At 39.8% G+C, this 27,811-nt stretch overlaps 1 protein-coding gene across 3 annotated transcripts in view; it reads right to left on the bottom strand.

Annotated features, from left to right (window-relative positions):
* LRRC2 (leucine rich repeat containing 2) overlaps positions 1–26,485 on the bottom strand; it is a 79,317-nt gene extending 52,832 nt beyond the window's left edge. The window contains exons 1-2 of one of the 3 annotated variants that reach the window (XM_084304980.1): positions 26,363–26,485; positions 14,470–14,615 (exon numbers count right to left, since the gene is read on the bottom strand). In XM_084304980.1, coding sequence (XP_084161106.1) covers positions 14,470–14,594 — 125 coding nt within the window. In that variant the 5' untranslated portion in view covers positions 14,595–14,615; positions 26,363–26,485. Of the gene's footprint in view, positions 1–14,469; positions 14,641–25,526; positions 25,623–26,362 lie in introns of those variants that run through there. The other 2 variants (XM_084304981.1, XM_084304979.1) reach the window with 2 other exon arrangements.
* Positions 26,486–27,811: the final 1,326 nt, after the last annotated feature.

Raw genomic sequence — 27,811 nt, 5'->3', positions numbered from 1 at the left:
AGAAATAAGAGGTCAAAAAGCCTAACTCTAGGAAAAAAAAAAAAAAAAAAAAAAAGTAAAGCACTGAGCTGCTGTACACCAGCTCAGTGCTGGCTGTGTCACAGGAACACATCAGGAACACAAGAGCAGTGGGCTTAGATCTGAGATTTTACTCTCTTACAGCAAAGAATATAGTAAAAGGTCAAAAGGCAACTGCATTAAAGATGAAAGAATAAACTGTCCTCTGACACTTTATGGATAACACATACAAGACAAAATTCAGGAGGATATTATACAGTGTTAGACAAATAAAATAAAATGCATGCAACAAAAATCACTGCTAATCAAATCAGTTGGTGAAATATTGACTTCAGAAGAAAGGCTTTAAGAATTAAAACTGGTGAGAAATTCAACGTGGATATCCCAGACTGAGGTGGAAATCCTACGTCAAATTTCTTTGTCACATACCACTCTTACATCAAGTTATGTCAATGTGCTGTTTTAAGCTTTTAAAGAATGTTTTCTTGTAGTTACCAGGCTAAGTACTATGTACAAGCACATTTTGAGCAGATGGAAAGTGAATTAATAATGGAGCAACTAACATGCATAATTTTGTACAGTACGTATTAGAATGAAAACATGATATATGCCAAGGGCAGAGGGTCTAATTATTTACAATCCCTGCTTGGACCCTTGTGGTGTGTGCTAACCAAATGAATCAATCAGGCCTTTTTGGCCTGGAGGTGTAACTTCTGTCAAGTCAATATGTATAATTGAGCAGAGATTACAGAGCTGTAAATTGCATATCATATCATAGAATAGCTTAGGTTGGAAGAGACCTTAAAGATCATCTAGTCCCAACCTCCCCTGCCATGGGCAGGGATGCCACCCAGTAGACCAGGTTGTACAGGGCTTCATACAATGTGGTCTTGAACACATCCAAGGCTGGAGCATCCACAGCCTCTCTGGGCAAACTATTCAAGAGCTCCACCACCCTCTGCATGCTACAGCTGAAGTCATACCAAAGGATAAAGAATCATAGAATCATAAAATCATTAAGGTTGGAAAAAAACTCCAAGATCATCTGCTCCAACTGTTACCCTACGACCAATATTACCCACTAAACCATGTCCCTGATTATCACCTCCAACCCTTCCTTAAACACTCCCAGGGACTGTGTCTCTACCACCTCCCTGGACAACCCATTCCAATGCCTGACTACTCTGTCTGAGAAGAAGTATCTCCTGATTTCCAACCTGAACATCCCCTTGAGCAATTTGAGGCCATTTCCTCTAGTCCTTTCACTAGTTACCTGTGAGAAGAGGCCGACCCCCAGTTCCCCACACGTTCCTGTCAAGTAGTTGTAGAGAGCAATAAGGTCTCTCTCCCCTGAGCCTCTTCTTCTCCACACTAAACAACCCCGGGTCCCTCAGCTGTTCCTCATAGGACTTGTGTTCCATATGATTCAATCACATGGTTATCAGTCAGCACTGTCTAGTAGTCTTTGTCAAAGCATAGAGCTAATGCTACTCCTTAAAGGATCTTTGTGAAAATAAAAACTATTTTAAGTCTTTCTTTCCTCATGCTCCTCAAATAAAGTAAGATTACCACCATGTTTTCGATATCTGAAGATTATTGTGTGAGTCTTGATGAAAGACAGAAAATACATCTAAAAAATGTGGCAAACAGAATACATCCACACGTACAAAATCAGCCTTTAAATATTCTATTATTCTTCTAGACAAATTAAATTTCTGGTCTTGGTACTTTAAGGGCAAAACCAAAAATAGTCCAAAACCATATTTCCATATATGACAAACAAATGAGTTGTCTACAAAATCACAGTTCTCCTGAAGTTTGCATCCTTTTATTGCTAAAAGAATGTAATAAATATTTCGTAATATTTTCTGTAATATTTTCATCTTCCTCCAGAGCTTGATTGTACACTTGTAGTCAGATTAAAGAAATAACTATTTTCATTATTCAGATAAAGGGTGTTTGTCTGGTCAAGCCTAATTTAGGTGGGAATACAAACACAAAAAAATATTTTTTCTGGACTTAGAAACCAGATGAGATATAAGATCCAACTCAGCTAATTAATCCCATATTTCAACATTAATCATCAGAATAGTTTAACTATTTTTAATCAGGCTGATTACAAACTATTTACATGTGTCTAATAAGTATATGTTACGTACTTTTATATTTATAACACAAAAGCACATCTGTAAGACTTCGCTATAGCATACTGTAGGCGGTACAGAAGAGTTATTTCTGGCAAGCCATTAAAGTCTTACTACAGCTTAACCACTGATTTTCAGTAAGCTTTCAAGACAATGCACTGTAGATATTAAGCAGAATCAGCAGGGAAATGGAATATTTAAGTATTTCCATTTTGGTGAAGTTTTCTTCAACAAATTCTTCCCCAGATGTTACCTCACCACACTTACAGAAAATAAATTTTACAGCACATAATTGAGATCTCTTATGATACATATTTCCTTTTGAGGATATGGGAGTTCCTTGCTTGCCATTTTAGATTCTCCAACAAAATAACAAATCTAATTAACCTGATTGCAAAGAATTACTGTTGAACAAGTTTGATGATTGCACCTTCAAAGGACTGATCAGCTTGGAAAACAAAAAGCTTACATTAATGTGGTCAAAAATTTGAGTCATCCCAGTAACTGAAGAGTAATTGGGTTTATTTGGATAGTTCTTCCTTCTGGAATTGCCTACTGATCAGTGTCTGTATAGGAGATCTTGATGAAAAAGCTAAGCATCTTAAGTGAAGAAATGAAGTTTCACTAAAAGACAGTACTTCCTCTAAATCAGGATGAAAACTGTCACCAGAGCACTACATGGTGACACCAGTTTAGTACTCTTGAGTGATGTTTAAATCAGAATTACTAGCCATGCAATATCACTAAACAATCATATGGAATTTGTATAGGAGCAGCACAGTTAAACTGGAGCTCAGCCCAGACTAATATTACTGACAGATGAGTAACATTTCCCTCAGTTTCAAGTGGACTAATTTAATTTCAGTCCTACTGTCAGGCTCTTTAGTAGGTTGTCAAGTATTGTGGCTGAGCAGCAACTTTTATCTTTCAACCCACTTGCGTGCACTAAATTAGATGTGATGTATGTATGCACAAGTGTGTAAGAGCAAAGGCAAATAACAAAAATGGTTATTAGTGCTCCAGAAATACTCCCGGATTGTTACTCATTATTTGTGTTTGGGACTAAGCAATCCCAAATTGAGTTTTAGTCTTGTTTAGAAAAAAATCTGAATTGAGTATTGAGAAGGAGAATAAAGAAAAACATGAAAAATGTTGCAATTATTGCAATCATTTCAAACATGTTGCAATCCTTCCAAAAATATCATAGAATCATAGAATCATTTAGGTTGCAAAAGACCACGTAGTCCAACTTTTAACCTAACACTGCCAAGTCCACCATTAAACCATGTCAGTAAATTCTACATTCACACATTATTTCAAGACCTCCTGGGATGGTTACTCAACTACTTCCCTATGCAGTATATTCCAATGCATCATAACCCTTTCAGCAAAGAAATTTTCCCTAATATCCAAGCTACACCTCCCCTGGCACAATTTAAGGCAATTTCCTCTTGTCTTATCACTTGATGCTTAGGAGAAGAGACCAATATCCACCCCACTATAATCTTCTTTAAGGTAACTGTGTGATAAGGTTTCACCTGAGCCTCCTTTTTTCTAGGCTAAACAACCCCAGCTCCCTCAGCTACTCTTCATAAGACTTGTTCTCTAAGCCCTTCACCAGCTTTGTTGCCCTTCTTTGCCACATACTCCAGAACCTCAATCTCCTTCTTGCAATGAGGGGCCCAAAACTGAACATAGTATTCAAAGTGCAACAAATCACAACAACTGAGTACATAGGAATAATCCCTTCCCTAGTCCTGTTGGCCACAGTGTTTCTGATACATGCCAGGATGCTCTTGGCCACACTGCTGACTTATATTCAGCAAACTATTGACCAACACCCACAGGCACCTTTCTGCTGGGCAGCTTTCCAGCGACTCTTTCCCAAACCTGTAGCATTGGATGGCATTTTTATGCACCAAGTGCAGTACCTGGCACTTAACCTTGTTGAACCTAATACAGTTGGCCTCAGACCATCAATCCAGCCTATCCAGATCCCTCTGTAGAGACCTCCTACCCTCAAACAGATCAACACTTGCAACTAACTTGTTGTTGTCTGAAAATTTATTGAAAGTGCACTCGATGCCCTTGTACAGATCACTGATAGAAATATTGAAGAGAACTGGCCCCAGTACTGAGCACTGAGGGACTGGGCCTCCAGCTGGATTTAACTCCACTCACCTTGACTCTGTGGGCCTGGCCACCCAGACAGCTTTTAACACAATGAAGCATACATCCATCCAAGCCATGAGCAGCCAGCTTCTCCAGGAGAATGCTGGAGGAAACAGTGTCAAAAACCTTGCAGAAGTCTAGGTAGACCACATCCACAGAATTTTCATCATCCATTGAATGTGTCACCTTGTCATAGAAGGAGATCAGGTTTGTTAAACAGGACCTGCCTTTCATAAACCCATGCTGACTGGCCTTGACTACCTGGTTGCCCTGTAGATGCTGTGTGATGGGATTCAAAATAATCTGCTCCATGAACTTCCCCAGCACCAAGGTCAAACTGACAGGCCTGTAGCTTCCTGGATCCTGCTTCTGTCCCTTCTTGTAGATTGGCATCACATTTGCTAGCTGTCAGTCCACTGGGAGCTCCCCTCATACCAACACATGCAGCATGGGAAACAAGCAGGAGAAGTTGAAAACCATGGTGCAATTTGACAAATATGACCTGATTGCTATCATGGAAATGTGGTGGGATAGATCACATAACTGGAACACTGGAACAGAGGGCTATAAGCTCTTCCGAAGAGGTAGATAGGGAAGGAGGGGAGGCAGTGTTGCCCTCTCTGTTATGGAAGGGATTGATTGCCAAGAGATGCTTGTGGGTGAAAGTTAAAGACCACACCAATAAAGGACGGCTTGTGGTTGGAGTCTACTGTAGGCCACCTGATCAAGAGGAGACTGTGGCTGAGGCATTCTTTCTTCAATTACAGGAAGCATCATGCTTGCATGCTCTCATCATGATGGAGGACTTCTACAACCCAGATGTAGGCTGGGAAAACTACACAGCAGAATATAAGCAATCCAGGAGATTCCTGAAGTGCAATGAGGATAAGTTCCTGATCCAGGTATCAGACAAACCAACCAGAGAAGAAGTATTACTGGACCTGGTGCTCACCAGTGTGGACGAGTTCATTAAAGAGGTCAAGACTGGAGGCAATCCAGGCTGCAGTGACCATGCCCTGCTTGAGTTTGTGATCTTGAGGAATATTGGCCTGAAAAAGAGCACAGTCAGGACCCTGAACTTCCTATAAGTGAAATTCAAGATATTTAAAAACCTAGTGAGTGCAATATCCTGGAACACTGTCCTTATGGACAAAAGAGCTGAACAGAGCTGGCTACTCCCTAACGATGTTTTTCTCAGAGCACAGGAACTCGATGTACCCCTGTGTAAGAAAGCAAGTGTGGAGCACAGAAAACAGGGACGGCTGTGCAAGTTCTGCTGGTCAAACTGAGGTGCAAGAAGGAAATGCACAGGCAGTGGAAACAGGGACAGGTGGCCTGGAAAGAGGCCAGAGATGCTGTCCGCATGTGCATGGATAGGATCAGGAAAGCCAAGGCACAGATGGTACTTTGGTACATAGATGGTACTTTGCAAGGGGTGCAAAGAATAACAGGAAGGGATTCTGTAGGTATATTGCTCAGAAAAGAAAGGCCAAAGAGAGTGTTCCCCCTCAGATGGATGACAACTCATAACAACAGACATGGAGAAGGCTGAGGTACTCAACAACTTCTTTGCCTCAGTCTTCACTGCCAGTCTCAAGCTTCCCACATCTTTTGTTTCCCTGAAGCCATAGATGGGGGCTGGGGGAGCAAAGTCTCTCCCAGTGTAAGTGAAGAGCAGGTTTGAGACCACCTGATGAAAACAAACAGGTACAAGTCTATGGGGCCTGGTGACATGCATCCCAGGGTCCTGAAGAAATTGGCTGATGTAGTTGCCAAGCCTCTCTCCATCATATTTGAAAAGCCCTGTCAGTCAGGTGAAGTCCCTGATGACTGGAAAGAGGGAAACATCACTCCAGTTTTTAAAAGGGTAGAAAGGAGGACCCAGGGAACTACAGACCAGTGAGCCTCACCTCTGTGCCTGTCAAGATCATGGAACAGGTCCTCCTGGAAGCAATGTCAAGGTGCATGTAAGACAAAGAGGTGATCTGAGACAGATAGCATGGCTTCACCAAGGGCAAATCATGCCTGGCCTATCTAGTGGCCTTCTAGGACAGAGTGACTGCATTAGTTGACAAAGGACAAAGCGCCTCCCCTGTGCAGAAAGTTTGAGAGAGCTGGGGATGCTCAGCCTGGAGAAGGCTCTAGTGTGACCTTATTGCAGCTTTACAATACTTAAAGGGGTCTTATAAATAAGATGGAGAGCATCTTTTTGCTCAGGGAGACAATGACTGGACAAACGGAAATGAGGGGAGATTTACATTAGAGGTCAGGAGGAAATTCTTCACTCAGAGGTTGGTGAGGCACTGCAACAGGTTGCTCGGAGAAGCTGGATGCCCCATCCCTGGAAATGTTCAAGACCAGATTGGATGAGGCCCTGTGCAACCTGATCTAGTGGGTGGTATCCCTGCCTGTGGCAGGGGTTTTGGAACTAGATATTCTTTAAAGTTCCCTGCAACCAAGCCATTTTGTGATTCTATGATTGTTCACCATTGCCAGAATCTAGACAATGTAGTGCAAAACAGTGCTTTAACACAAATTTCCTTTCATAATATGGACCTCCATAAACAAATAATCACAGAACAGTGCACTTTTTTTTTTGTACATTTTGTGTTTGATAACCTATGGATTTAGAGTGGCCATGCCTAATGGGATAAAGAACATACATGTAAGTAAAATGAAATTACTTTTCCACCGTAATGTACTGTTTGTCTCTCTTTTTTACTTTTTCACACTCAATCGCTGACTTATATCTGCACCCCAAAAACAGAGGTCCCTTAAGCTATTTAATGGCATTTCTACAGTCCAACAAAGCCAAAGGGGAGACAAAGGACTGAATTAATTCCACCCAAATTGATCTGACAGAGTATCAATGATTTGATGGTAGGTGCCTGAGGAACACTTCTCCTGTGAAGCCAGGCTGATTGGGAATTGTTTAACCTAGAGAAGAGAAGGCTCTGGGGAGTCCTTATAGGGGCCTTCCGGTACTTGAAGAGGGCCTATAGGAAATCTTGGAATGGACTCTTCATCAGTGACTGTAGTGACAGAACAGCCGTTAATAGTTTTAAACTGAAAGGGAGTATGTTTGAATTAGATATTAGGAAGAAATTCTTTATTATGAGAATAGTGAGACAATGGACTAAGCTGTATGGGGATGCCCTATTCCTGGAAGTGTTTAAGGCCAGGTTGGATGGGGCTTTGAGCAACCTGGTCTAGTGGAAGTTGTCCCCACCCATGATGTAGGGAGAAAGGTGGGGGGGGGCAGGCAGAGGAGGTTGAACTAGATATCTGCAGGGTCCCTTCAAACACAAATCATTCTGGGAGTCTATGGTTCTATTTCAGAGGGACAGATATGAGTTCCTTGCAATATTATCTGTGTACTGTTCTGTAGAAATAGGTTTCACTAGCGAGCTGCTTTTACATCAGTTCTAGAAGATCTAAATTCCCCAAATTTTTGCAAGTTCTTACCATTAATGCAAACATAGTTCAAGTTTTGCATTCAATTGGTTTCTGTCACAGAAAATCTTTAGGCAGAAATAAGAAATATCTTACACATGACTGCTTAGTGACCTTGCATGAACTAAATTACCTTTCCCCAAGGCAAGCAAAGTTCCCTAGAGGTTAATTGGGAGTTTCTCCACAAATAACACACGCTACATTTCACAATATATTATCAGGTCATTTTTCATAGCAACACAGCTGATGAGGAGCTGCACAGTCTCAAGGGCATTAGTGAATTATAACCTCTTTGAGAAAAACAAGAGTTTGTTAATAATAAAAAAAAAAAAGGAAAAAAAATAAAAAACAACTCTGTGGGTCAGATTCCAAACTCATCTGTTACACAAGTATATTTGGAGGAAAACTCTATTAATTTCAGCCTTACTTGGGAATTCACTCTGGCTGCTGGCATAAGTAAATATCTATAATATTAAATGCTGGAATGCAGTCCACAGTTTAGGAAATTGCCTTCTTTGAATATCTTTTTGGACTTAACATTTTGGGTTACAATGCTTTCCAAAATACTTTCTTTCTTTGAATTGACAATGAGCACTAGACTGTCAGAAGACCTACTTGACAGTGGTAACATTTTAATCCTTGAGTAAGGGAATACCAGAATTTGGTGACATATGCAACTCGTTGAATTAATGATATATATTTCCACAGGGAGACATTATTTCTGTTAGATATTTAATCGTAATTACAATTATAGATACTTTCAAGTTTACAACACGAAAAATGTTGTAATGTTTTTGAAAGCACTGAAAAACATCTAACTTGTGATCTGACCTTTAGAAACTGAAGGCCAGAGGTCACAGCGTGCCTCATAAAATAAACAAGATTTTTCTTATAACTGCATTTTGCATTTTATTTCCAGTATTTTTATGACTTTGACCATTACTGTATCAGCTTTATCCACTCTACAATGCCCACATCATAAGAATGAATGTGAAATTGGCCATTCATCTCAGTGAGTGAAATACTGATCACTCACAACCAGAACCAAAGCATTATTTCAGAGGCTCTTTTTTTTTCCAGGAGCTCTAAAAGTAGAATTAACTGGTGAGGAATCTGGTTGTTAACAGGAAGATACACAAGACACAAGACTATGCAAATTACAACCTAGAGGAAGAAAATAAAAATCATTTGTGAATGCATCAGATGTTCTCAGAACCTTTTGCTTCTCTGCTTCATCTTAAATTACCTCCCAAATTCCTCCCTAAATTTCAAGTTGGTGCAGGAAGATAGCAGAATGACTTTGAACATCATTAGTGGAAAAAAGCAGAAAAGACCATCAAGCTTTACCCTTTTAGCTGAAAGGATACTGACAAATAACCGTAAGTGAAAACAGAAAGGAGAATGGTAGTGGATTTGTTGTTGTTGTTTTTGTCTAAATGGAAAACACAGCTCACAATGAGTTTTAACCTGTGCTGCTGACCAAAAATGTGAGAGCTGAAATTACCAGAGCATGCAAAGTTACCTTCTTTCCTTCTTACATAAAGAAGTTCCCCACGTCTGGCACCTCTGGTTTGCTTTTGTACTACTGAATTAAGAATTTATCTTTTGCATCACAGAAAACCAGAAAGAAAAAAAAAAAAAAAAAAAAAGACAAAGAAAAGATGACCAAGGGGTGTTGACATTGGGACTGACCTTACATCAATTCTGAAGGCGACTGCATAGGCAGTTGGAAGTTACACACATGGATGTCTAACCGTAATACTCTTTTTATGAAGACTGCAGTGGCACCCCTTGAGCGAATAGCACACATAGACAGAGGTAATGTAGCAAGTTTTCTGCTTTATCTGCCACAGAATTGTACAAACTTTAAACTTCTTCAAGCCCAAATAGAATTGAATCTTGCCAGGAATGGCAAAAAGAAGTGCTTTGACAAGTACATCAATACAAAAGACGAGAGAAAATGTGGGTCTTCTGTTGAATTCAATGGGAGACCTGGTTATAGAGGGCAATGAAAAGGACAAGGTTCTGAAGGCCTTCTTTTCCTCAGTTTTTGCCAGAAAGACCAGACTCCAAGCCCCAGAGACCAGGCTGAAATGTCGGATCAAGGAAGATGTGTCCTTTATGAAAGAGCATAGGGCCAGGGAACACTTCATCAAACTAGGCATGCACAAGTCCATGGACCCTGTTGAGGTGCATCCAAAAGTGTTTTACTGCCATTAAAGATAACAAAAAACATTTTTATAAATACATCAACAAAAAAGGAGGACTAAGGAGAATCTCCATCCTTTACTGGATGTGGGGGGAAACTTAGTTACAAGAGATGAGGAAAAGGCGGAGGTGATCAATGCCTTCTTTGCCTCAGTCTTTAGCGGCAATACCGGTTTTTCTCTGGATACCCAGTACCTTGAGCTGGTGGAAGGGGATGAGGAGCAGGATGTGGCCTTCACTATCCACGAAGAACTGGTTGGTGACCTAGTACGGCACTTAGATGTGCACAAGTCGATGGGGCCAGATGGGATCCACCCAAGGGTACTGAGGGAACTGGCAGAGGAGCTGGCCAAGCTACTATCCATCATTTATCAGCAGTCCTGGCTATCAGGGGAGGTCCCAGTTGACTGGCAGCTAGCAAATGTGACGCCCATCTACAAGAAGGGCCGGAGGGCAGACCCGGGAAACTACAGGCCTGTCAGTTTGACCTCAGTACCAGGGAAGCTCATGGAGCAGATCCTCTTGAGAGTCATCACGCAGCACTTGCAGGGTAAGCGGGCGATCAGGCCCAGTCAGCATGGGTTTATGAAAGGCAGGTCCTGCTTGATGAACCTGATCTCCTTCTATGACAAAGTGACGCGCTGGGTGGATGAGGGAAAGGCTGTGGATGTGGTCTACCTTGACTTCAGCAAGGCTTTTGACACTGTTTCCCACAGCATTCTCCTCAAGAAACTGTCTGCTCTTGACTTGGACTGGCATACGCTTCATTGGGTTAGAAACTGGCTGGATAGCCGGGCCCAAAGAGTTGTGGTGAATGGAGTCAAGTCCAGTTGGAGGCCAGTCACTAGTGGCGTTCCCCAGGGCTCGGTGCTGGGGCCGGTCCTCTTTAATATCTTCATCGATGATCTGGACGAGGGCATTGAGTGCACCCTCAGTAAGTTTGCAGATGACACCAAGCTATGCGCGTGTATCAATCTGCTTGAGGGTAGGAAAGCTCTGCAGGAGGATCTGGATAGGCTGCACCGATGGGCTGAGGTCAACTGCATGAAGTTTAACAAGGCCAAGTGCCGGGTCCTGCACCTGGGCCGCAATAACCCCAAGCAGAGCTACAGGCTGGGAGATGAGTGGTTGGAGAGCTGCCAGGCAGAGAACGACCTGGGAGTAATGGTTGATAGTCGGCTGAATATGAGCCAGCAGTGTGCTCAGGTGGCCAAGAAGGCCAACGGCATCCTGGCTTGTATCAGAAACAGTGTAACCAGCAGGGCTAGGGAGGTGATGTTTTGGGCCCCTCGCTACAAGAAGGACATGGAGGTGCTTGAGCGGGTCCAGAGAAGGGCGACGAAGCTGGTGAGGGGCCTGGAGAACAAGTCCTACGAGGAGCGGCTGAGGGAGCTGGGCTTGTTCAGCCTGGAGAAAAGGAGGCTCAGGGTGATCTTATTGCTCTTTACAGATACCTTAAAGGAGGCTGTAGCGAGGTGGGGGTTGGTCTATTCTCCCACGTGCCTGGTGACAGGACGAGGGGGAATGGGCTTAAGTTGCGCCAGGGGAGTTTTAGGTTGGATGTTAGGAAGAATTTCTTTACCGAAAGGGTTGTTAGACATTGGAACAGGCTGCCCAGGGAAGTGGTGGAATCACCATCCCTGGAAGTCTTTAAAAGATGTTTAGATGTAGAGCTTAGGGATATGGTTTAGTGGGGACTGCTAGCATTAGGTCAGAGGTTGGACTCGATGATCTTGAGGTCTCTTCCAACCTAGAAATTCTGTGATTCTGTGATTCTGTGATTCTGTGAGGGAGTTGGCAGATATCACTGCAAAGCCACTCTCAAAATTTTGTGGTTGATTTTGGCAACTGGGAGAACTGCACTAAGACCAGGGGAAAGCAACTGTCACTACTATCTACATGAAGATCAAAAAGGAGGCCCAGGGTATTACAGGCCACTCAGCCTCGTCTTGATCCCTGGGAAACTGATGGAACAGCTAATCCTGGAAACCATTTCCTACCACATGAAAGAGAAAGAAAAAGAAAAAAAAAAAAAAAAAGAAAGAGAAAAAAAAATCATCAGGAGTAGTCAGCATGTATTCACCAAATGGAAGTCATGCTTGACTTAACCTGATAAGCTTCTATGATGAAATGACTGGCCTAATGGATGAGGGAAGAGCAGTGAATATTGTCCTCCCATTCTTCAGTAAGGCCTTTCACACTGTCCCCCATAAGATCTTCACAGAGGCGCTGTTGAAATATGGGCTGGATAAATAGGCAATGAGGTGGACTGAAAAGTGGCTAAGCAGACAGACCCAGAGGGTAGTGGTTAGTGGCACAGTCTATTTGGAGGCCAGTAACAAGTGCAGTAGTCCTTGGGTCAGTACTGGGTACAGTCCAGTTTAACAGCTTAGGTAACAATCTGGATGAGGGGATAGACTGCACCCTCAGTAAACTCACAGATGACTCAAAAGTGAGAGTAGAGGCTGATGCACCAGAGGTCCATGCAGCCATTAGAGGGATCTTGACAGACTTTAGAAATTGGCTGAAAACAACTTTGTAAAGTTCATCAAGGAGAACTACAAAGTCCTGAATTTGATAAGGAACACCACCAAACACAAGCACATCCTGGAGCAACCAAGCTGCAAAGTAGTTTTGCAGGAAATAAAATAGGAATCAAGACAGCAATGTACCCTTGCCACTACAAAGATGAATGGTGTCTTGAGCTGCATTAGGTCGAACATTGACATCAGGTCCATGGAGGCAATCCTTCTCAACTCAACACTGGTGAGGCCTCACCTGGAGTACTATGTCCAGCTCTTGGCTCCCAATACAAGAGAAATGGAGCTATTAGAGACAGTCCATCAAATGACTGTTAAGATGCTAAAACACTGGAGCATCTCTATGAGAAAAATATTGGAAGAGCCTGGAAAAGAGAAGGCTCAGTGGGGACGTCATCAACGAATATAAATAACTGAAGGGGGGCTGTAAAGAAGACAGAGGTATAGACTTCTCAGTAGTGCCCAGTGACAGGGCACTAGGCAGTAGACACAAAATGAAACACCAAACATTCCCTTTGAACATCAGAAAACACTTCTTCACTGTGAAAATGAGTCAGCACTGGAACAAGTTAGGCAGAGAGGTAATGGAGTCTCCCTCATTGGAAATCCTCAAAAGTTCCCAGGACATGGTCCTCATGGTTCTTGGCCACCTGCTCTAGGTGTCCCTGCTTGAGCAGGGGGGTTGAACCAGATTACCTTCTGAGGTCCCTTTCAACTTCAGCCATTCTTTGATTCTGTGATATAACAGCTGGGACAGAAATCAGATTTAATGAGATTTCAACACAAATGACTTCACTTCTATTTTCCACCATCATGAACACTTACAACAGCAAACTTCCTCTGCCCCTCAGCTCATACCAAAAAGAAAACTTATTTTTTTTAATCTGAAGGAAGATCTTTTCTTTTTTCTTCTTCTTTATTTTCTTAGGATTATGTTTTTTAACATGGGATTTATGTAAAGATGAGAGAAGCAAGATTGTCACTATGAATGTTTTGAAGAGAAAGTTCATACAGAAAAGGCAATCAAACTGTACATTTCCCTGATCTCCTCTTAACCAAGCTGTTCTGCTGCAAGGTCAGCATAGCTGCACTGATAGTCAGAATCTTTAAGTCAGATCTTCAAAATGTTGCACCAAGATCTAGTATCCTTAAATGAGGGCACTGTTTAACATTGTGTATTTTATTTTTAAAGCATAAAGTGATTTTTATTGCTTTGTTCTCTCCTCAGAGGGGAAAAAAACGATAAGTCATATATTTCTAATATTGCCAGCACAGCGTAATATTTCAGTGTCTCTAATAGGGACATACATAAAGAAAGCAAAATATTGCTTAAAGAAACAGTAAGTTAAATATATATATAAAATAATGATTAGTGGTATAAGCTCTATAATCAAGGGTCTTTTTAATATCTGAACAACAAAAAAATCTTCTGGTAGTGTTTGTTTTTTTTTTCTACGTTCTCTCTTCTATTCAGAAATATTTGTATATGTCCATTTATTGCAATCATTTTGCTTCTCTTGTCAACTCAATAAGATCTTAAGTATTTTGCCATACTGTATTTTATGAGCATGTTTTCATGAATTCCATAGTAAAAAGCAATATAGCATACAAGCATTAGAAAGGTATGAAATGTATGATTTTTCTCTTCAGATTAAATCTTCACAGTAGACAAGCGAAATACACCATCACTAAATCACAATTTACATAGGAAAGAATGGGGCAAATGAAATACATGCATAGTTAGTACATAGCATGTATTATACTTCTCTTAAAATCCTTTATGAGAAAGCAGTATGAACTCAAGAAATCTCACACAAACACACACACAAATAAAAAACAGTCTAATAATGCTTAGTATATTCCAATATAATGGATAATAATGATTTCAATTTAAAAAAAAAAAAAAAAAAAGAAAGAAAGAAAATTTGGCTTACTTCTCTAATGAGCTTTTTTCTAATCTTTCTTTCTCTTTCCTCTGACGTTCTTTGTTCTTCTTAACTCGAGTTTCCCACAGTCCTCTTATGAGAGAAAAGTCAAATATTATCACCTGATGCCCCATACTGTTGACATTAAGCTTCTCCTGCAAGAAGAAGCCATCATGATCACTTTGGGAGAGAACAATGAGAAAAATAAGGGACTGAACAATCATGTTTCGTTAAGCTTAAGAGGAAAAAAAAATCAAAAGAAATATTAACATAACATGCTTTCTATCTTACCTATTTTTGGTAGTGTTTTGTGCTAGCAGTAATCAATGTTATACACAAGGTATTTCTATATAAAATTAATGGCTACAGATAAATGTTAAATTTTCTGGAATACTTGCACTTTTCCCTGTCAAAGATGAAGACACAGTTGCAATAAACTACCAATTTGATTAAGTAACACTGATGAAAATAACTTTAAGGACTTTGCGGCTGTAGCAATTTATGTAACTAGTGTTAAAATGAGAACTAATACAGTATTTATTCATCATAAATCATGCAAAAGCACTCCGTCGTGAATTCCTACCATAATGATTTTTATGGACCTAAGTAATCCTGTCCTACTGTAACTGTAGGTGTTTATCTCTGTGTCGTGGTTTAACACGGCCAGCAGCTAAACACCACGCAGCCGTTCGCTCACCCTCCCCCTCCCTCTCTGGGACGGGGGAGAGAAATGGAAAGTGAAGCCCATGAGTTGAGATAAAGACAGTTTAATGAGACAGGAAAATAATAATAACAATAATAATAATAATAATACAATGATGATAATAGTACTACTAATAATAATATGTACAAACAAGTGATGCACAATGCAATTGCTCACCACCCGCTGACCGATGCCCAGCCTAACCCCGAGCAGTCCGGCCCCCTCCCCCCGGCTAGCCACCCCTATATATTGTTTAGCATGACGTCAGATGGTATGGAATACCCCTTGGACTAGTTTGGGTCACCTGTCCTGGGTCTGTCCCCTCCCAGCTCTTACTGCACCCCCAGCCTGCCTGTTGGCAGGACAGAGCAAAAGGCTGAGATGTCCTTGGCTTGGTATAAGCACTGCTCTGCAACAATTAAAACATCGGGGTGTTATCAGCACTCTTCTCATCCTAAGCCAAAACACCGCATTCCACCAGCTACTAGGAAGAAAATTAATTCTGTTCTAACTGTAACCAGGACACTCTGAAATTAGTTAAAAGATCTGTCCTATAACACAAAATAAAAACATACCTTCTGCAAAGATAAGATCCCCATTTACTAGGACATGTAAATCATAGAATCATAGAATATCCCAAGTTGGAAGGGACCCATAAGGATCATCAAGTCCAACTCCTGGCACCGCACATGTCTGCCCAAAAGTTTAGACCATATGACTAAGTGCACAGTCCAATCACTTTTTAAATTCAGACAGGCTTGGTGCAGTGACTACTTCACTGGGGAGCCTGTTCCAGTGTGCAACCACCCTCTCATTGAAGAACCTCTTCCTGATGTCCAGCCTAAACTTCGCCTACCTCAGCTTAACACCATTCCTGCCGATCCTATCACTGGTGTTTACAGAGAATATGTCATCTGCCTCTCCACTCCCCCTCGTGAGGAAGTTGTATACCACAATGAAGTCCCCCCTCAGCTTCCTCTTCTCCAGGCTGAACATGCCCAGTGACCTCAGCTGCTCCTTGTATGTCTTCCCTTCTAGGCCCTTCACCATCTTTGTCGCCCTCCTCTGGACACTCTCCAACGGTTTAATGTCCTTTTTGTACTGTGGTGCCCAGAGCTGCACACAGTACTTGCAGTGAGGCCACAGTACTTTAGGTGAGGCCATACCAGCACAGAGTAGAGCGGTTATCACCTCCCTCAACCAACTAGCAATGCCAAGTTAATCTCCCAACAATTCAAGAGTTAATACCAAAGTATTACAACCTGAGGCCATCTTTAATGTGATGTTAAGAACTGAGCTGAACTGGATCCCAGCTCACCAATCCTTCCCTATTCAGTTAAAAAAACAAAAAACAAAACAAAACAAAAAACAAAACAAAACAAAAAAACTTTCTTTTCCCAAAGTTCATCACAAAGTTCTCATTCTCTTTAAAAGGGAACATCACTGAGCTTGGCCAAATAGGAACTGTATCATCTTGCAACTTGAGGAGGGAAAAAACATGCTGGAGCACCTTTAACTACCACAAGAGAAAACCTTGGATTTGCATCTTATGAAACATAGTGTGAATAGCAATATGGTGTCCCATACTAATCTGTAGGAATGGTTCAGTATCAAAAAGGAAACAAATCACTAACAAATATAAGTATAAATCTTGAGAAACAGGTAAAACAGCACTCTTGCTCTCTTGCCCGGAGTCACTGGTGAGGGTGTAATCCTCACAACACAATTTTTTTCATGAAATACAGGTACAGATCATTTCTGTCATTATTAGTTCATGTGCTGGACCACTGTGAACAAGTCTTACAAAACAGAACATTGAAGCTTTTTAAAAATAATTGTTTTCATATAGAAAAAGAGAAAAGCAAAATCAGCTATTTATACTTTGAGGTTTCCATAGATTGAGACTTCATTAGATTCCACTTTTATTATACCATTCAGTTTTCAAAAGAAAGAAAGATAGGGAGAGGGAGAGAGAGAGAAAGAGAAAGTGAGAACAAGAGAAAGAAGGAAAGAAGGAAAGAAGGAAAGAAGGAAAGAAGGAAAGAAGGAAAGAAGGAAAGAAGGAAAGAAGGAAAGAAGGAAAGAAGGAAAGAAGGAAAGAAAGAAGGAAGGAAGGAAGGAAGGAAGGAAGGAAGGAAGGAAGGAAGGAAGGAAGGAAGGAAGGAAGGAAGGAAGGAAGGAAGGAAGGAAAGAAAGAAAGAAAGAAAGAAAGAAAGAAAGAAAGAAAGAAAGAAAGAAAGAAAGAAAGAAAGAAAGAAAGAAAGAAAGAAAGAAAGAAAGAAAGAAAGAAAGAAAGAAAGAAAGAAAGAAAGAAAGAAAGAAAGAAAGAGAGGGAGGGAGGGAGGGAGGGAGGGAAGGGCCACTGGAACATCCACTGATAACTGAAAAAGCAATCTGCCATTTTCTTTACTGGGTATTTTAAGTTTTCAGCTATTATGTTTTTCTCAGACCTGCCTGTAATAATTTTTTCCAAGCTCTACATCCTTCAGTTGGGGCTATTGAAAATGGCCCAATTTCTCTGTCCTTCTGTTATAATACTGAGGAGGAAGGGAGAAATATTCTCTCTTCTGCATTTTTCCTCTTGTACTATCATAACTGTCCCTTTTCTCTTTACATATAGATCTCTCTATAATACGTAACACATAGAGGAATAATATTTTCTGAGCCAGCAAAACACTGTAATGTCCTCTGGAAGACATGTAGTGTGGATTAAAATGAATTATGAAGATGTATACCAAAAGGAAAAGTTCCTACCTGTCCACCTTATTTGTCATGTTAGTAAGAAACATCCTTAATAAAAACATCCAAATGCTAGCACAGAGATACTGATACACAGAGACTGATATTTTTGGACAACAAAATCTTCTCTATTTTAGGATGGTTAGATATCTGCTATCTTTGGTGAACATAAAACTTCTCCCATTGCTTGTTTATCCTTACAAGCATTAACAATGAAGCAAAAAATTGTTCATAGCCTACCTGGAACTGACTGCTGAGAACAGCTGAGTCAAAACCCCATTAATAGCAGTGTAATGAGAACGGTGACCTTATTCTCAGTGGAATGGTTTATCTATAATCAGACGCACCTTCCTAAAATGTTTTCACAATTAATTTATAGGAAACTGGTTATCACCTAAAATAAAGCACTCTCCTCCGTTGTCTAAATCAAGAAACACGGTAACCAGAACTTCCTCCTCACAGTAGCTGCAGTCACTCTTCAGGATCTAATTCATTTTAATAGATCAACTCATAGCACTCTGTTTTGGTAGAAGGGCTATTGCAGGAGCTGAATTGCTGAGAGACAGTGAAGTGGCAGCTGGACACTTGACCTCTGCTGGAACTAGATGGCCTTAATCAACAAAAAGTCTGAATGAACTGTGAAAGTACTCTATTTTCTTGACTTGTTCCCCGCCTTCCTGTCTCTCATGTTAAGTCATCTGTTCTTTATTGAGACACTGATTTATTATATGCTCAGGATGGAAAACTTTATACAACTTCTATCCACATATTGGATTAAACAGTGATGCATTGGAGTTTCTCTTCAATGGTAAGTCCAAGTACAAGGGGTGGGAGGTGAGAGGTGTCCATCATAACTCCTGAGGACTAATCTGTTCAAAATGAACAGAGCTACAAATCCTGATTAGATCATATGGTGGTAAGGTTCTAGAAATGTTCAACAGGATAAACACAAAAGTTTGTTGCTAGCTACAGCTCAGAAAAGGCCACTTAACAAAATTCACAGAATTTTGGGGCTGAAATATGAACAAAGAGAATCAACCAGGATGGCATGAAACATGGGCATAAAGAATTAACCATATTTCTCTCCAAGTTCAGGTGCCATTCATTATGAGATGTTACAGATGTTGTCCAGGAAAGGGAGTCTGGCAAGCAGGAAGATAGTAGACTAATCTGATACCAAGAGCAGGTTCTTCAGGGTGCTTACTCATGTGTGGAAAGAATTTGAGATGGAGAAAACAGCTACCAAAAATAATTTCTATTTCTAGAACATAGAGATGATCCTATTCAAGCTCACACACAACAATTGCTTTCTTCCAATCATTGTATTAGGCCTGCACAAGAACCGAATCTATCACATTGTAGTCACAGATGGGAAGTTACCTCTGAGTTGAGACATGCCTCATTATAGACTTCTTTTAACTTCCCTTCAACTAGCATTCCACACCTGTTTTCCTTCCCATACATAGAATCTTCACAGATAATCACTATGTATATTTTACCCTTTGTTACTAATCACAGAATGTGTGAGGGGGGCTCTGGAGGTCACGTAGTCAAATTGCCACACTCAAAGCAGTCACCTATTCCAACTGCTACACTAAAAGAAGGATGTGTAGAGATGGTTGTTATACACATACTTCAGCCCTCTTCTCCCTCCAGTTTCCCCATCCTTTTGTAATTCAGCATTGCTCCTTTAACACCCCATACATGTTCATTAAGGACTAGTTTGGTCATTCTTGTGAGGATTATCCAACCCATCAACAAAGCAGTAAGTGAAAAACAATCATGATAGATAAGTAGATAGATGATAGATAGATAGATAGATAGATAGATAGATAGATAGATGAGAGAGAGAGAGAGAGAGAGAGAGAGAGAGAGAGAGATTCATATACAATTTATTTCTTCCACAAGTAATAGGCAACTTTGTTTTCGATAAGGACAAGTCCCGACTATGGAGCCAGCATCTGCAAAGCCCTGCTTCATAACGAGGCAGAGTTTGCAACTTAATGCCATCTTCCTTGGGTGATATCTATATCTATACAATGCTGTGGATCATCAGCTCACCTTTCTTATATGATGTACTGTTATAATGTTCATTCAGTCTTATGAGTTATTAGTGAGATAGATCACAAAAGTAAGGCTCTTGAGTAGTGTATGATAGCACAGTGCTTTCCAGAGGGGGAGAAAAAAAAAAAAAAAAATAGAGAGAGAGAGAGAGAAGGCAAAGATGTAATTTACAAAAGAATCACTTGCGGAAAAAAAAAAAAAAAAAAAAAAAAAAAAAAAAAAAAAAAGAAAACAGTTCTCTGTGTGCGCCTATGGAAGCCAATGATCTTATCCCTGGTCATTTACACCTCCAGAGAAGTAATCTACAGGGCTTTAACCAATATCCTTAAAAGACAACATACTGGGAAGTCAGCCTTATTTCTTGTCTAATTTTTCTCGCAATAGTTAGCTCAGAAGTAAAGCTGACTATTAGGTTAAATATTTTTTTTAATGATTGAAAAGTTTTCCTTTCGGAATTAGGTACACATTACTTTTTAGGCAATATTTTTAAGTAAAATATATTTTAAGTAATTACTTTCAACATTAAAAGAGCTTTTTAAGAATAAGTATTTGCACTATGTGGCAAAGTGACACTAGAGTCTTTAACCAGTGAAACTTGAACTAACGGCAGAGATGTTTCCTTTTCTTTTTCTCATTCCTTCTTTTTATATTTTTCCTCAGAAAGAGAAAGGTGGAAGAGAAAGTGAGAACAAAAATATTATCTTTAATAATAATCATATTAAAAAATACTAAAAAAAAAATCCCTTTCAGCACTATGGCTATTGCAACATATTCTTTTCCTCAATAAGGAAAACTAGGTCATACCTAGTTTTCACCAATAATGCATACACAAGAATCCTTAAAGGTAACTTTTATCCAATCTACATTCTAAAAAAGGAATTTACTTTTCTTCCCATGAGGGCTGTGCTTTCAGTCTGAGGTACTATGTCTACAATATTTTTTCTCAATGTCATCTTTCCAGAGCCCCATGCTTTCACTAGAGAACCTTAAAAATCCCCTCTCCTCAAGAAGTCTCTCAGCCTTGCTCTACTTCAGGCTCCATTTCAACACTGAAACCAATTTTTATTTCTTTCCAGGCAATTTAATAATCTACTGCCTCTTTGGGCCAGTTGAAGCTGAGCAGATGTGCATGCTTACACAATGACACTCTGTATTGTTTTAATTCTCTGATTGCTATATGTTGTCCCTGTAAGCACTGAACAAAACAAAGACCTTTACAAATATTTTATTGAGATTTCTGGTCTTAAGAAGAAGACAGAACTATTATTTTACTATTTTGTAAAAATTTTATTCATACTACTACATATATAAATAGACCTATTAAAATCAAAGGCATTTCTTATGTGCTAAGGAATACTAACACACTTAAGCATTTGGAGGATTAGGTGAGAAAAAAAAAATCAAAATCTTAGTGATGACACTCATCGTGTTTTCATTGAAATAATAAAACATTAATGCCAAATGTTATTTCTTGTAAAAGCATCTACTTAAGTATATTCATGGATTACTTTTATTTTATCATTTATTTTATTTTATTGTGTAAATTGACCTAAAGGCACCCAGACAGCTCTCTAGCATCCCCCTTGGACTTCTTTCCACAGTAGCAGGACCCAGGAGCTCTAGACTAAGATCTGTTTGGTAAGGTGTTGAAAAACTACAGAATAAAAAAGAAGGCATCTGCCTTGTAATGTCTATAATCTTTATTATTTCTATGTATGGTTATTCTCAGATTTAGTATGCTACCTCCTAAAATCCCTCACGCCCTTCAGTTACTGCTATGTCATCCCCTTGTGTTTAGGGTCCCCTGCACAAGAAGGATGTTGATCTATTAGAATGGTGCAGCCTGACCTAATGGATGGTTGGAACTAGATTTTCTTTAAAATCCCCTTCAACCCAAGCTATTCTGTTATTCTGTGATTCTATGATTTACAGGTATGCCATAGACCTGCTAGGCAATTCCCTGGCCATTTTTGACAACAGCCATTGCTGTCTTGACCACTCTGTTGTTTTTGTTCTTATTTGGCCTCTGTTACCAGAGAATTTGACTCTTTGTTTGTTGTTTTGTTTTGATGTTTAACTGGGGTTGGGAAAAAGGAGAAAAATGATAACTTGCAATACATCTGGAAGTGTAGCAAAACTGGGCAAAACTGGGCTATGCTGGACCACTTAGGCAACTTCTTTTATTTTGTTTTTGTTGTGGTGGCTTTTGTTTGTTTGTTTAAATGGGAGTGCTTTTCTGCAACTCTGTCTTTGATGCTGAAGGAGTTTCATGTAAGTTACCTGTGTGTTCAACACAATAGCATGACCTGTCTGATCTTGAAGAAGCAAACTGCTTAAGGACAGGTAAGCTAAAAGTAGCACTGAATTCCACACAGAAATCTTATAGAAGTGCACTTCAGATCATCAGTTTCATTGAATGAACAGTTTGCAACATTTCTGCCTTCATCTCAGCACCTGAGATATATAGATGCTCTGAGAAGCAACATCTTTTGAAAGGAAAGTCGTGGAGCATAGGGTAAGAGTCATCTTAGATATGATGACCACATGGCCTTCCAGAACTGACTATATCAACTCTTTTAAAGCTTCTTGCTGTTTGTCAAGGTTATCTCTGTCTTGTCTAGAGTGTGTTTAATACAGTTAGTCATATGCCAAAATTACATTTGCTTTATTATATTATAGTCTAGCCTCATCCGAACACAGCTGGTGTCAGTGTTAATACTGGCCAACTTGCCTGTGCAGTGTGTATTCTATAGAACAAAACCCATGTCATCTCTTTAGTCAGAAAGCTGTCCAACATAGTTCCGCTAACTACTAATACAGCCAATATTAGTCTCTGTTACAATCCTTCAGAGTTTATATGGGTCTCGGTTGCCTTCAAAAATAACACTGTATAAACTTTCCATTGCTGAGTAACCAAAATATTAATGTTTTTCTTTCTTCAATTTGTTTAATGGTCTTGTTCACTTGAGCCCTTTTTCTTTCAGATAATCCATGTGGGAGATCTGCTAAGGTTTCATGAATATTACTGGCAGGATTACATAGGGGAAAGCGTGAGTGAACATGTCTCCTACGAATCCTGTAAATAATTTCTTAGGAAGTAAGCTGACTCACACATTGAATGCTTCAGAATGATCAAGTTATTTATCTCACGAGTCTTTAAATAATTCAAAAGGAACCTGACCTTTGTATACCAATTAAACACATTTTTTGTGTTATCAAGGAAAGATTAAATTACACATGCACGATGCTTGCAAGAGCAATCGAAAGGGTGACACTGGCCACAGAATACAACTATGGTATGCTAACTGCGCAATTCTTAAATGGGGAAGTGCTACTTTGGAAGTGGGAGGGGACTGCAGAGCAGGAAGCTGTTTTTCCCTACACAGTACTTCTGCTGGTAAAACGAGCTTACTCTACACCATCAGGGAATTATTCTCCCCAGAAGTTTTGCAGGTTTATCTGTAGCTAAACCTGCCAAATGTGCAGATTTACCAGTCAGAGTTTCAGGTAAGGGACCCAAGTTAGATCACACCTCAGATCATATATGCATGCTTAAAGGGAGAACATGTAGGCAGGGAAACCCTGTGCATCATGGCAGGTAATCCCCTAGAAGCCCTGGGTCTGTAGAGATCCAGTAAATGCTGCTGCACCACAAAGTAAATAGAAGAGAAAAGGAACAAGCTGCTTCAGGCTTAAGAAAGCAGTCCTGACACCTGGACACAAGCCCAGATGTTTTGGGAGTTTGAAATGTTCCCTCCTGCTCTCTCAAGAGCGCATTCTCAGGTAGCCAGCTCCTAGATAAACAAACATAGACAGCAACATTTCCAAACTATTTAGTAGTCCAGCTTTCACTGAAGTTAATTTCAGAAATTAGTGTATTTGCATATCACAGTTCTTAATCCTAAATGCTCTGATAAATCAAGTTATTTTTGAGTTTTCTATTTATTATATAAAAGAGTTTTTTAAGGACAAAATCTGACATTAGCCTCTTTAACACATAAATAAATAACTTTTTCATAGTTTATATACCAGAGCTAATCGAACAAATATTTTTTTCTTAACCTATTACTTATACTTCAGGTAAGAATAACTAACTATGAACATCAAAAAAAAAAAAAAAAATTACAAATGATAATTAAAATAAACATAAACATCAAAAAAAAAAAAAAAAAGGTGAATATAGACATTGAAGGGCTGAGCTTGGTTTCCACACATTTTTCTAAGCATATTTCTTATTGTCCAGTGCTGCAGCACAATATCTTACTGACAGTTCTCATTAATCAGTCGATATTCTTGATGTAAAATAACCAGTCTCACAAAGATTCCCCTTTATCACTCCAGTCTTCACATCTTGATTTTCAGATAATTTTTCACTGGGCTGTTCATTAATTAGGTCTTTAATTATGGATTAATTAGCAGCTGAATTACAGCTGAATCCTTGTACTTCAACTCTTGTAGCACTGATATGTTTACCATTAAGCATGATAGATGTTACATATGCAAGGGGATTTATTACAGATGTATTCCCCTAACACTTCAGTGAGCTGACTAATTATTCAAGGTGATTCTTCCACTGGCAATGTAGCTAACAAAACACTGGATGTCTATGACACAAAGCCATTCTCTATTTTTTCACAGGGCATTACTGAAGAGAGGTCTATTTCTCTCAAGATTGAGAGAGGTCTGATGGGGATGTATTTTAAGGTTGTTTTTTGTCAAAGGAATAACAGTGAGCTCAAAAGTATATTAAATATTTTTAAAAGTGGTTGAATCTACGAATATAGCTGTAATCAGCAGATGAAAACAATTGTCATGGGTAGTAGACAAAAAAATCCTCAAAAAGCTAGAGAATGTATTAAGAATTAGAAATACTCCAAATCAATTACTTATTCAAAGACACATGACAAATAAATTTGCGCACAGTACCAATGAACAAAACATGGAAACTTTCATATATTATTATTTTAATTAAGCAGAAAGTTACAGTCTCAGGGTTCTCAGACCTGTTTTATGTCATTGATTTTTGTTTTTATTTTTTTTTAGCAGAACCTTTAATGGACTTATTTACATTCAGCATATGGATAATGGGCTTTGGCCATCTCCAGGAAGAAGGACTACTAGAGTTATCTTTCATACACTGGCAGCAGCTTGTGGAGTTAGTTTTATGGGTGACACCATTAGAAATATTATTTTAGATTGCATTTCCTAATTGAGAATAGCCAGATAACAGAGAATAGACAAAATTTTTACTACGTCCTTTTGCTCTCTAGGTCCATTTTCCATGCACTGAACTAAGAAGAATCCTATCCTACTACCTGCATCTTCCCGTGTTGCAGAAAGTGAGCAAAAACCCATGTCTGACCTATGACTCAAGCCTTTTAGTCATTTCAAATTTACTCATATGTTGAGTAAAATGCTCATAGCCTAAAAACTCAGATTACATGATTTAAGATGATAGAACAAACAATTTAGATAAGCAAGATAATATGCTGTTTTTAACTACTTCAGCAGCTAAGTTAGCTTAGCTTAAGTGGTCCAAACCCCACCACAGCTGTATTACCTCAGTTTTCTTCCCTGGCCACTGATGTAGCCTTAGAATTTTCCACCACATTCTCTCATGCCCGTAGATAGGAGAAACAGGTGGCAAAGACAGCTGAGCATCCTTCTTGTAGCAGTTCTTCACCTCCACCTTTTCTCTGAGCAAAGTGAATGAAACTCTTTGGTAGGATCCTTTTTGATCCTGGCAACGGTGCTGAGTTAACTACTACCAAAAGAAGGCGAACTGGTCTGTACCATTTAGCCTACAGAAAGTAGTATGTCAATGATGACAACATTTGACTTTAAATGAAAGGTTTTGCTCACAAAATATTTGGCAAGTTGGATTTCCTATACCATGTTAGATTAGCTGTAAGTGGCCTTCAGAAACTTAACTTCTATAACTCTTTTTAAGCTCCACTCTAAATTTTGACAGACAACAAAGATATATGACCAAACTACCCCAATCATTTTTTTATTGAAAATCATTCACACACCAGCATATGTCCTTGAGATGTAATAGCAAGGGTTTACTACAAATGAGTCATGGAGTGAGCAAGTAGCTGGAGTCTTGAAAGCTTTCCTAAATTATACAGTTTGGATTTGTCACAAATGTAAATGTATTTAGAGGAAAAAAACATATGGGGTGAAGCTTACTATCTTTAAAGGTATCCAGCAAACACATCACTTTGGATTAATGCCTTGTATTTCAGCTGTTTTCCCATATACATTAACACTTAAAAATCCACAGCACAGTAGCAGCAGCAAAGACCTGATAACGACATTTCACTTTCACTGCTATTTCCTACCTTGACCCCACACATATGAAGAAATACAACAATCAGCAAATCTGTCACTTACCTACTACTAAAGAACACGAGTGTCCAGAGCTCCTGAGTGTACTCTGTGGTTATTTAATTTGGGACACAGAGGTTGTTTATAGCAGCAGTACAGCTCGTGGCCAGCCAGACCTGTCTGAACCCCACAGCGTGACTAGCTTTCCAGATGTACTAATATGCTATATTTGTAAAGTGATAACATGATCTGTGGTCTTACAGCAGAGGCATTGGCAGGATAAAATATCTATACTGCATGACTCAACATAGGACGAGAAACAGCGGTGCTGAGGGCAGCATCTCATTTCCACCAAAGTGTAACAGAACTAATGTTATTCGTACTTATGTATTTTCCTTGGAAAAGCAAAAGGAGAATCAACACAATAAAGATACCCAGTATTTCCCTGGTACATACTCTGTCTTCCTTCCTACGTCTGTACAAGTGTGAGAGATAAATAGACACACATGCACACAGACACTCACTGTGCAGTTGCCCTGAATGATTGATTTATAGCAAATACTACTTTTACTTGCTCATTTTTTTATGACTACTGCTGAGAATGGATGACAATATTCCTGTTTGCTGAGTGTTGCCACTGAAAAAAAATATCACTCTGGTATATCATGTCTGTCAGTGTGCCTTGAGGGCTGGCAGTTCTTTTGCGGCTTGCCGGGAGGGCTCACAGGGACTGGGGTTCCCCATGGGTGCAGCAGAGAAGGACCTGCAAGCTGGGCTGGTCCAACCTCCCCAGCCAGTAAAAGGGCAGCAGAGGTTGCACCAGATCCAGGCACCTCCATGGGGAGAATAACAGGACAGGGAAGGGAATAGGAAGGGGAATGGGGCTCAGGCCAGACCCTGAGATGGGCCTGCAGGTGGGGACAGGGCTGTGGGAAGCTGCAGACCAGCACTGCTGTGGCCTCACTGGGGCAAGGTCTGATGGCCCTGGGGGCTGTAGTGAGATCCTAGGCCATGTTGAGGTGGAGAGGAGGGGGCATAGAGTGGGGCTGAATTGGCATGCTGGGCTCTGGGTAGGTGGGAGAGGCCACGGTGGGGAGGGGAGAGGGGAGTGGAGGAGGCAGGCAGGGAGAGGAAGGCCATCAGTGACCTCAGGACCTTGACGACAAATATTTGGGTCATATTCTTAGTAAAATAAACCCATTCATTCTTAATTTTAAAATCTTTCTTCATCAAAAAAATAACTTAAAAATTTATACCTTCAACCAGAAAGAAAGACAATGCTTTTAACAGAAAGTTTCAGGTCTGTTCTTTTCAAAAATAAGGTTTTCCTTCAGAAACATTTCCAAAAACTGCTTTTGATTTAATTTCCTTTTAAGTTCAGCTTTGCAATTAAAATATCATTTAATTTTCTGATAAAGAACTGGCATTTTCCAACCATCTTTGTTTATTATTCATCACTGCCAGTAATAACAAGCATTAATTACAACAGCTGGGCTTGGCTCAAAATTCATATAC

Source organism: Netta rufina (genome assembly GCF_964035555.1).
Source record: "Netta rufina genome assembly, chromosome: Z".
NCBI classification, from domain to species: domain Eukaryota; kingdom Metazoa; phylum Chordata; class Aves; order Anseriformes; family Anatidae; genus Netta; species Netta rufina.
This window is presented reverse-complemented; position numbering and strand designations above follow the sequence as displayed.